This window comes from Homarus americanus, unplaced genomic scaffold (assembly GCF_018991925.1).
Source record: "Homarus americanus isolate GMGI-L3 unplaced genomic scaffold, GMGI_Hamer_2.0 scaffold19117, whole genome shotgun sequence".
Taxonomy (NCBI): Eukaryota; Metazoa; Arthropoda; class Malacostraca; order Decapoda; family Nephropidae; genus Homarus; species Homarus americanus.
In genome coordinates this window covers 2,715,720-2,728,235 of record NW_024754704.1, presented here as the reverse complement: position 1 = coordinate 2,728,235, position 12,516 = coordinate 2,715,720, and the positions used below count along the sequence as shown (strand labels likewise).

The 12,516-nt window shown below is 43.5% G+C and overlaps 1 protein-coding gene across 2 annotated transcripts; it reads right to left on the bottom strand.

The window, feature by feature from the left end:
* Positions 1-1,199: 1,199 nt before the first annotated feature.
* Positions 1,200-4,520, bottom strand: LOC121856027 (300 kDa antigen AG231-like). Of its 2 annotated transcripts, none has more exons than XM_042351288.1 (4): positions 4,155-4,520; positions 3,600-3,727; positions 2,265-2,641; positions 1,200-2,183 (listed from the first exon to the last, which is right to left on the bottom strand). In XM_042351288.1, exons 1-4 carry the CDS (start codon positions 4,219-4,221, stop codon positions 1,295-1,297), a joined length of 1,461 nt encoding a protein of 486 aa, XP_042207222.1. In that variant the 5' UTR covers positions 4,222-4,520; the 3' UTR covers positions 1,200-1,294. The 2 variants fall into 2 exon arrangements, with proteins under 2 accessions (XP_042207222.1, XP_042207223.1); XM_042351289.1 differs by having other exon boundaries at positions 1,200-1,993; positions 2,363-2,641.
* Positions 4,521-12,516: the final 7,996 nt, after the last annotated feature.

Genomic DNA, 12,516 nt, shown 5'->3' with positions numbered 1-12,516 from the left:
GGTTTTTTTGAACGGATCAGATAAATTAACCATCTGAAAATTTACCCTCGTGTTTGATATATTTTGCCCTACAGTTTTTTATTTAATATTTCGATTTGTACGTCAGAAAATAAAGCTTTTTTATATCCGTGTTATCTTCCCCGATATAAGGTCAAACTTTGTGTTACATTAGAAATAACTTCATCGATGTGTATGGGAAACTTTGCTTAATACTTTCTTGTCCTAAGTTGTGTATAAGTGTTGCTCTGTGTGTAGTTCAACTCTTAATAATGAAGGAACAAGTTTGGCAAAAATCTGGGCATATAGATGGATATAAATTAGTACAGACTTGTAAGCCTTAAAAACCAACTTGAGTTAGGTTTGGTTAGGTCAGGTTTGGTTTGGTTAGGTTAGGTTAGATTAGGTTAGGTTAGGTTAGGTTAGGTTAGGTTAGGTTAGGTTTGGTTAGGTTAGGTTTGGTTAGGTTAGGTTAGGTTAGGTTAGGTTAGGTTAGGTCAGGTCAAGTTAGGTTAGGTTTTATATGAAACTATCCATTTCAATATATATTTTGTTTATGGTCTACATGATTGCTTATAAACAGTCATAAGTTTACAAAAAAATACATAAATAAATATTATAAATAATATCAATAATCAACAATTTTCACCTTTTAAGTCTAACACACACACACACACACACACACACACACACACACACACACACACATTGAAAATACTACTAAAATGTTGGTTTAAGTTTTCAATAATATATTTTAAACCAAGTATATAGTCTTCATGGTTGAGTACCTTTGTCTTTTAATTGAAGAAGATAAATAGTTAAGTTATTGTTATCATTTTGTTATTTTACCATTGACTTTGTACTAATGAGTCACACCTTTATTATTATTCTGTTTGTGGAATGATCGTCGGTACTTGTTCTTCTTGTTCTTGTTCTTCTTGCTCTTGTTCTTCTTGTTCTTGTTCTTCTTGTTCTTGTTCTTCTTGTTCTTGTTCTTCTTGTTCTTGTTCTTCTTGTTCTTGTTCTTCTTGTTCTTGTTCTTCTTGTTCTTGTTCTTCTTGTTCTTGTTCTTCTTGTTCTTGTTCTTCTTGTTCTTGTTCTTCTTGTTCTTGTTCTTCTTGTTCTTGTTCTTCTTGTTCTTGTTCTTCTTGTTCTTGTTCTTCTTGTTCTTGTTCTTCTTGTTCTTGTTCTTCTTGTTCTTGTTCTTCTTGTTCTTGTTCTTCTTGTTCTTGTTCTTCTTGTTCTTGTTCTTCTTGTTCTTGTTCTTCTTGTGTTTCTTCTCCTTCTCCTCCTCTCATTAATGTTCACTGCTTTCACCACTTTCCTCAGCGCTTCCCTCCATACTCTGGTGGTGATACTCTGAACTATCTTCCACGCTGCTGCTGTTGTCGACCACGCCTCTTCTTTCTCCCCTCACCACGCCCACGTCACCTCCAACGCCCTCGACAGGCTGTTGGTTCCTAATCCTGAAGTTTATCTCTACGGGGTTGTCCTCTCTGGCCACCGACGTCTCTTGTTTTTTAGTCTGAATACGAATATGAATCTTCTCAGCTTCAGGATCAACCACACCTTCTACAGGTGGGTCATCAACTTGAATTATTATGATAGATTTACTGTCTTGTGTCTGTTTGTTTGTGGCTATGTCGTCTGTCTGTACGGGGGAGTGTGGTAAGTCTGTGTCCGTCTGTTTCGTTTGGATACAAATATGGACCTGGTCGGGTTGAGGATGGGCCGCCCCATCCTCCTCGACGTGGATCCTGATGACAGCTTCTTCAGCAAGAGGTTCTGATGGTGTGTCTGTCTGTGTGGTCTCTCCGTCTGTCTTCACAATTGTCTGATCTGTTCCGTCTGTCTCAGGTAGGATTACAAGAACCGTTGTTTCTGTCTCTTTAGGAATATTTGTTTCAACTGGAAAGACAGGTTCCTTCGTCGTGTCTGCCTCATGGGGTGCGACAGGTTCCTTCGTCGTGTCTGCCTCATGGGGTGCGACAGGCTCCTTCGTCGTGTCTGTGTCAAGGACGAAGGCAGGCTCCTGCGTCGTATCTGCCTCAGGGGGTGAGACAGGTACCTTCGTCGTGTCTGCCTCAGGGGGTGAGACAGACTCCTTCGTCGTGTCTGTCTCAGGGGGTGAGACAGACTCCTTCGTCGTGTCTGTCTCAAGGGCGAAGGCAGGCTCCTGCGTCGTGCGTCGTGTCTGCCTCCTCAGGGGTAAGACAGACTCCTTCGTCGTGTCTGCCTCAGGGGGTAAGACAGACTCCTTCGTCGTGTCTGCCTCAGGGGGTAAGACAGACTCCTTCGTCGTGTCTGCCTCAGGGGGTGAGACAGGTACCTTCGTCGTGTCTGCCTCAGGGGGTGAGACAGGTACCTTCGTCGTGTCTGCCTCAGGGGGTGAGACAGACTCCTTCGTCGTGTCTTCCTCAAGGGCGAAGACAGGCTCCTTCGTCGTGTCTGCCTCAGGGGGTGAGACAGGTACCTTCGTCGTGTCTGTCTCAAGGACGAAGGCAGGCTCCTGCGCCGTGTCTGCCTCAGGGGGTGAGACAGTCACGGCCTCCACTGCCCCCTGGACCACTGCCGTCCTTGGTCCGCTCTTCGCGTTTGTGATATGTTTATGAAGGCGTTTGATGGCCGACCAGGCATCCCTTACCTGTCGGGAGGGGTCAAGAGAGGTTAGAAACGTCAAAATTGGTTAGGAACATGATAGAAAAGGTTAGTAACAGAATATAAAGGGTCAAAATGGGTCAGTAATAGGGTATAAAAGGACAAAATAGGTCAGTAACAGGATATAAAAGGACAAAATAGGTTAGGAACAGGATAGAAAATGTCAAAATGGGTCAGGAACAGCATAGAAAAGGTCAAAATAGGTTAGGAACAGGATAGAAAATGTCAAAATAGGTCAGGAACAGGATAGAAAGGTAAAAAATGGGTTAGAAATGGTTAGGAACAGGATATAAAAGGTCAAAATAGGTTAGGAACAGGATAGAAAATGTCAAAATAGGTTAGGAACAGGATAGAAAACGTCATATTGGGTAAGCAAAGGTTAGGAGAAAAAAGTATTGGTAAAATGGCAAAAAAGGTAAAAAATGGGATGAGGAAGGAGACTTGGAGTACAGGAAGGAGAAATGGGTGAGTTGAGTACATGATGAGTAGGAGTGAATCGCAAGAAGGAAGTACTCAGAGTGGGTTAAAGTACTCAGGTTAGTGTTAATGTACTCAGGGTAGATCAAAGTACTTAGGGTGGTTTAAAGTACTCAAGGTGGATCAAAGTAATTAGGGTGGATTAAAGTAATCAAGGTGGATCAAAGTAATTAGGGTGGATTAAAGTACTCAAGGTGGTTTACAGTACTCAAGGTCAGGTTAAGTAACAAGGTGGGGTTAAAGTACTCAGGGTGGGGTTAAGTACTCAAGGTGGATTAAAGTACTCAAGGTGGGGTTAAAGTACCCAAGGTGGTGTTAAAGTACTCAAGGTGAGGTTAAGTACACAAGGTGGTGTTAAAGTACCCAAGGTGGTGTTAAAGTACCCAAGGTGGTGTTAAAGTACACAAGGTGGTGTTAAAGTACTCAGGGTAGTTTTAATGTACTCACGGTGGGTTTAATGTACTCACGGTGGGTTTAATGAGTTCTTTGGGTAAAATAAAACCCGCAGCACCTTTGTCTCTTAATTCAATGGTGTAAACAAACGGCACCTTTCCTATACCTGCTACCCAATCATCGGATCCACCTGACGCAGGATCTGGAGGTGATTAACGTGGACAGGTGTGACTATTACGGTGTTGATGAGGTTCAGGTAAAGTACAGGTAATGTGTGTGGACTAGTTTATTTATTTATTAATGGATGAGATGTATTAATTACTGGTTTCTTCTTCTTCTTCTTCTTCTTCTTTGTTAAGTGTTGTTGTTGTTATTGTTGTTGTTGTTGTTGTTGTTGTTGTTGTTGTTATTGTTGTTGTTGTTGTTGTTGTTGTTGTTATTATTATTATTATTATTATTATTATTATTATTATTATTATTATTACAAACATCACAATTACAACTAGTACCCGTATTGCTTTTGTTATTATTATCATTATCACCAACCCATCATCATCATCATCATCATCACCCATCATCATCATCATCATCATCATCATCATCATCATCATCATCATCATTATACTTACACAAGAGTTCGCCTGGGCTACCAACAGCATATGAAGCCCCTCCGTCTTTCTTAATTGCCTTTGCCATTGACTTTCCCACTTTGCTCTGTGGAACAAGGTAGTTAGATAGTTAAATTGTCTAATGAGGATGGGTAGTTAGGTAGGTAGTTAGTATAATAGTGAGAGGTAATTAGGAATATGTGTATATATATATTGTTCTGTATCGAGATGGTGATTGGCCGGTTGAGTAAATGACATGCTCGAAGAGATGACTGAACAGCCAATCAGGGAGTAGCTACATCAATAGGAAGGAGGTGATTGGTTGACTGAGTAGGGCTGCGATGAACACAGTACACACAGATAGTACACATAGAGAGTACACACAGAGACAGTACACACAGAGACAGTACACAGAGACAGTACACACAGACAGTACACATATACAGTACACATAGACAGTACACAGAGACAGTACACACAAACAGTACACACAGACAGTACACAGAGACAGTAACACAGAGACAGTACACACAAACAGTACACACAGAGACAGTACACAGAGACAGTACATAGACAGTACAGGGACAGTGCAGGGACAGTACACAGGGGACAGTACACACAGACAGTACACACAGAGAGCAGTACAGGGACAGTACACAGGGACAGTACACACAGACATTACACACGGGACAGTACAGGGACAGTACACACAGAGACAGTAACATAAACAGTACACAGGGACAGTACACACAGACAGTACACACAGAGACAGTAACATAGACAGTACACAGGGACAGTACACAGGACATTACACACAGAGACAATTACACAGGGACAGTGCACATAAACAGTACACAGGGACAGTACACACAGACAGTACACACAGAGACAGTACACACAGAACAGACACACAGAGACAGTACACATAAACAGTACACAGGGACAGTACACAGGGACAGTACACAGGGACAGTACACACAGACAGTACACAGAGACAGTACACAGGGACAGTACACAGGGACAGTACACACAGACATTACACACAGAGACAGTAGGGACAGTACACATAAACCAGTACAGGGACAGTACACACAGACAGTACCAGAGACAGTACACATAGACAGTACACACAGAGACAGTACCCAGACAATTACACACAGAGACAGTACACAGGGACAGGTACACAGAGACAGTACCAGACAGTACACACAGAGACAGTACACAGGGACAGTACAGGGACAGTACACACAAGAGACAGTACACATAAACAGTACACAGGGACAGTACACACAGACAGTACACAGAGACAGTACACACAGAGACAGTACACCAGAGACAGTACACACGAGACAGTACACATAAACAGTACACAGGGACAGTACACACAGACAGTACACACAGAGACAGTACACATAAACAGTACACAGGGACAGTACACACAGACAGTACACAGAGACAGTACACATAGACAGTACACACAGAGACAGTACACACAGACAGTACACACAGAGACAGTACACAGGGACAGTACACAGGACCAGTACACACAGACATTACACACAGAGACAGTACACATAGACAGTACACAGACAGTACACAGGGACAGTACAGGGACAGTACACATAAACAGTACACAGGGACAGTACACAGAGACAGTTACACACATAAACCAGTACAGGGACAGTACACACAGACAGTACACACAGAGACATACAAACAGTACACAGGGACAGTACACAGACAGTACACAGAGACAGTACACATAGACAGTACACACAGAGACAGTACACATAAACAGTACACAGGGGACAGTACACATAAACAGTACACAGGGACAGTACACAAAGCAGTTACACAGGGACAGTACACATAAACAGTACACAGGGACAGTACACAGGGACAGTACACACAGACATTACACACAGAGACAGTACACATAAACAGTACACAGGGACAGTACACAGAACATTACACACAGAGACAGTACACACAAGACAGTACACACAGAGACAGTACACACATAAACAGTACCAGGGGACAGTACACACAGACAGTACACACAAGACAGTACACACAGAGACCAATTACCACACAGAGACAGTACACATAAACAGTACACAGGGACAGTACACACAGACATTACACACAGAGACAGTACACATAAACAGTACACAGGGACAGTACACAGACATTACACACAGAGACAGTACACAGAGACAGTACACAGAGACAGTACACATAAACAGTACACAGGGACAGTACACAGGGACAGTACACACAGACATTACACAGAGACAGTACACACAGAGACAGTACACACACAGAGACAGTACACATAAACAGTACACAGGGACAGTACACACAGACATTACAGAGACAGTACACATAAACAGTACACAGGGACAGTACACACAGAGACAGTACATAAACAGTACACAGGGACAGTACACACAGACATTACACACAGAGACAGTACACACAGAGACAGTACACAGGACAGTACACAGGGACAGTACACACAGAGACAGTACACACAGAGACAGTACACACAGACATTAACAGAGACAGTACACAACATAGACAGTACACACAGAGACAGTACCCATAAACAGTACACAGGGACAGTACACACAGACATTACACAGACAGTACACACACAGACAGTACACACAGACAATTACACACAGAGACAGTACACAGGACAGTTACACATAAACAGTACACAGGGACAGTACACACAGACATTACACACAAGACAGTACACATAGACAGTACACAGGGACAGTACACACAGACATTACACACAGAGACAGTACACAGGACAGTACACATAAACAGTACACAGGGACAGTACACAGGACAGTACACACAGACATTACACACAGACAGTACACACAGATATTACACACAGAGACAGTACACATAGACAGTACACAGAGACAGTACACACAGAGACATTACACAGAGACAGTACACACAGCAGTACACATAAACAGTACACAGGGACAGTACACACAGACATTACACACAGACAGTACACACAGAGACAGTACACACAGACAGTACCACACAGAGACAGTACACAGGGACAGTACACATAAACAGTACACAGGACAGTACACACAGACAGTACACGAGACAGTACACATAGACAGTACACAGGGACAGTACACAGAGACAGTACACACAGAGACAGTACAGGGACAGTACACATAAACAGTACCTGGGGACAGTACACAGACATTACACACAGAGACAGTACACATAAACAATACACAGGGACAGTACACAGGGACAGTACACAGAGACAGTACACACAGACAGTACACATAAACAGTACACAGGGACAGTACACACAGACATTACACACAGAGACAATTACACAGAGACAGTACACAGGACAGTACACATAAACAGTGCACAGGGACAGTACACACAGACATTACACACAGAGACAGTACACATAAACAGTACACAGGGACAATTACACACAGACATTACACACAGACAGTACACACAGACAGTACACACAGAGACAGTACATAAACAGTACCAGGACAGTACACAGGGACAGTACACACAGACATTACACAGACAGTACACACAGACAGTACACACAGAGACAGTACAGGGACAATACACATAAACAATTACACAGGGACAGTACACACAGACATTACACACAAGAGACAGTACACATAAACAGTACACAGGGACAGTACACACAGACATTACACACAGACAGTACACACAGACAGTACACACAGAGACAGTACACATAAACAGTACACAGGGACAGTACACACAGACATTACACACAGACAGTACACACAGACAGTACACACAGAGACAGTACACATAAACAGTACACAGGAACAGTACACAGGGACAGTACACACAGACATTACACACAGACAGTACACACAGAGACAGTACACATAAACAGTACACAGGGACAGTACACAGGGACAGTACACACAGACATTACACACAGACAGTACACACAGACAGTACACACAGAGCAGTACAGGGACAGTACACACAGACAGTACACACAGACAGTACACACAGAGACAGTACACATAAACAGTACACAGGGACAGTACACAGGGACAGTACACACAGACATTACACACGACAGTACACACAGACAGTACACACAGAGACAGTACGGACATACACAAAACATACCGGACAGTACACACAGACATTACACACAGAGACAGTACACACATAAACAGTACACAGGGACATTACACACAGACATTACACACAGACAGTACACACAGACAGTACACACAGAGACAGTACATAAACAGTCAGGACAGTACACAGGGACAGTACACACAGACATTACACACAGACAGTACACACAGACAGTACACACAAGAGACAGTACACATAAACAGTACACAGGGACAGTACACACAGACATTACACACAGACAGTACACAAGGACAGTACACACAGAGACAGTACACTTCAAGCAGTACACAGGGACAGTACACACAGACATTACACACAGACCATACACACACAGAGACAGTACACACAGAGACAGTACACACAGGACAGTACACACAGAGACAGTTACACACAGAGACAGTACACACAGAGACAGTACACACAGAGACAGTACACATAAACAGTTACACACAGACAGGTACACACACAGACAGTACACAGAGACAGTACACAGGGACAGTACACAATAAACAGTACACAGGGACAGTACACACAAGACATTACACACAGAGACAGTACACATAAACAGATACACACAGGGACAGTACACACAGACATTACACACAGACAGTACACACAGACAGTACACACAGAGACAATACACATAAACAATACACAGGGACAGTACACACAGACATTACACACAAGACAGTACACACAGACAGTACACGGAGACAGTACACACAAACAGTACAGGGGACAGTACACAGGGACAGTACACACAGACATTACACACAGACAGTACACACAGAGACAGTACACATAAACAGTACACAGGACAGTACACAGGGACAATTACACACAGACACACACAGACAGTACACACAGACAGTACACAGAGACAGTACACATAACAGTACACAGGGACAGTACACAGACATTACACAGACAGTACACACAGAGACAGTACACACAGAGACAGTACACACAGAGACAGTACACACAGACAGTACACAGGACAGTACACACAGACAGTACACACACAGGACAGTACACATAAACAGTTACACAGGGACAGTACACACAGACATTACACACAGACAGTACACAGAGAGACAGTACACACAAGAACAGTACACACACACAGAGACAGTACACATAAACAGTACCTGGGACATACACAAGACAGTACTGAGAGACAGTACACATAGACAGTACACAGGGACAGTACACATAAACAGTACACAGGGACAGTACACACACAGAGACAGTACACACAGACATTACACACAGAGACAGTACACAGGGACAGTACACACAGAGACAGTACACACAGAGACAGTACCTAGACAGTACACACAGAGACAGTATAGACAGACAGGGACAGTACACATAAACAGTACACAGGGACAGTACACACAGACAGTACACACAGAGACAGTACACATAAACAGTAACAGGACAGTACACAGGACAGTACACACAGAGACAGTACACATAGACAGTACACGGGACAGTACACACAGACAGTACACACAGAGACAGTACACATAAACAGTACCAGGACAGTACACACAGACAGTACACACAGAGACAGTACACACATAGACAGTACAGGGACAGTACACACAGACAGTACACACAGAGACAGTACATAAACAGTACACAGGGACAGTACACACAAGGACAGTACACACAGACAGTACACACAGACAGTACACAGGAGACAGTACACAGGGACAGTACACACAGACAGTACACACAGAGACAGTACACATAAACAGTCACAGAGACAGTACACAGGGACAGTACACACAGACAGTACACAGAGACAGTTACACATAGACAGTACACAGGGACAGTACACACAGACATTACACAGAGACAGTACACACAGAGACAGTTACAGAGACAGTACACACAGAGACAGTACCTGAGACAGTACACACAGAGACAGTGCATAAACAGTACACAGGGACAGTACACACAGACAGTACCACAGAGACAGTACACATAGACAGTACACAGGGACAGTACACACAGACATTACACAGAGACAGTACACACAGAGCAGTACACACACAAGAGACAGTACACAGGACAGTACACACAGACATTACACAGAGACAGTTACACAGAGACAGTACACAGGGACAGTACACAGGGACAGTACACACAGAGACAGTACACACAGACATTACACAGAGACAGTACACACAGAGACAGTACTACAGAGACAGTACACACAGAGACAGTACCACAGACATACACACAGAGACAGTACACACAGACAGTACACACAGACAGTACACACAGAGACAGTACACATAGACAGTACACAGGGACAGTACACAGACAGTACACACAGAGACAGTACACATAGACAGTACACAGGGACAGTACACACAGACAGTACACACAGAGACAGTACATAAACAGTACACAGGGACAGTACACACAGACATTACACACAGAGACAGTACACATAGACAGTACACAGGGACAGTACACAGACAGTACACAGAGACAGTACATAAACAGTACACAGGGACAGTACACATAAACAGTACTGAGGACAGTACACACAGACATTACACAGAGAAAGTACACATAGACAGTACACAGGGACAGTACACACAGACAGTAACACAGAGACAGTACACATAGACAGTTACACAGGGACAGTACACATAAACAGTACACAGGGACAGTACACACAGACGTACACACAGAGACAGTACACACAGACAGTACACACAGAGACAGTACACATAAACAGTACACAGGGACAGTACACAGGGACAGTACACACAGAGACAGTACACATAGACAGTACACAGGGACAAGTACACACAGACAGTACACACAGAGACAGTACACATAAACAGTACACAGGGACAGTACACAAGGACAGTACACAGAGACAGTACACACAGACAGTACCTGAGACAATTACACACAGGGACAGTACACAGGGACAGTACACAGGGACAGTACACACAGACAGTACACACAGAGACAGTACACATAGACAGTACACAGGGACAGTACACACAGACAGATACACACAGAGACAGTACACATAAACAGTACAGGGACAGTACACAGGGACAGTACACACAGACAGTACACACAGAGACAGTACACATAAACAGTACACAGGGACAGTACACAGGGACAGTACACACGACAGTACACACAGAGACAGTACACATAGACAGTACACAGGGACAGTACACACAGACAGTACACACAAGAGACAGTACACATAAACAGTACACATAGACAGTACACAGGGACAGTACACACAGACATTACACAGAGACAGTACACACAGACAGTACACATAAACAGTACAGGGACAGTACCAGGGGACAGTACACACAGACATTACACAGAGACAGTACACATAGACAGTACACACAGAGACAGTACACATAAACAGTACACAGGGACAGTACACAGGGACAGTACACAGGGACAGTACACAGGGACAGTACACACAGACATTACACACAGACAGTACACATAGAGACAATTACACAGGGACAGTACACAGGGACAGTACACACAGACATTACACAGACAGTACACATAAGACAGTACACATAAACAGTACACATAAACAGTACACAGGGACAGTACACAGGGACAGTACACACAGACAGTACACACAGAGACAGTTACACACAAACAGTACACAGGGACAGTACACTAGACATTACACAGAGACAGTACACATAGACAGTACACACAGGACAGTACACATAAACAGTACACAGGGACAGTACACAGGGACAGTACACACAGACATTACACACAGACAGTACACAGGGACAGTACACAGGGACAGTACACAGGGACAGTACACACAGACATTACACACAGACAGTACACATATACAGTACACATAGACAGTACACACAGAGACAGTACACAGGGACAGTTACACAGACAGTACATATACAGTACACACATAGACAGTACACACAGACAATACACATAAACAGTACACAGGGACAGTACACAGGGACAGTACACACAGACATTACACAGAGACAGTACACATAGACAGTACACACAGAGACAGTTACATATAAACAGTACACAGGGACAGTACACACAGACAGTACACACAGACATTACACAGAGACAGTACACATAGACAGTACACACAGAATGATGCCTATAAACCAAT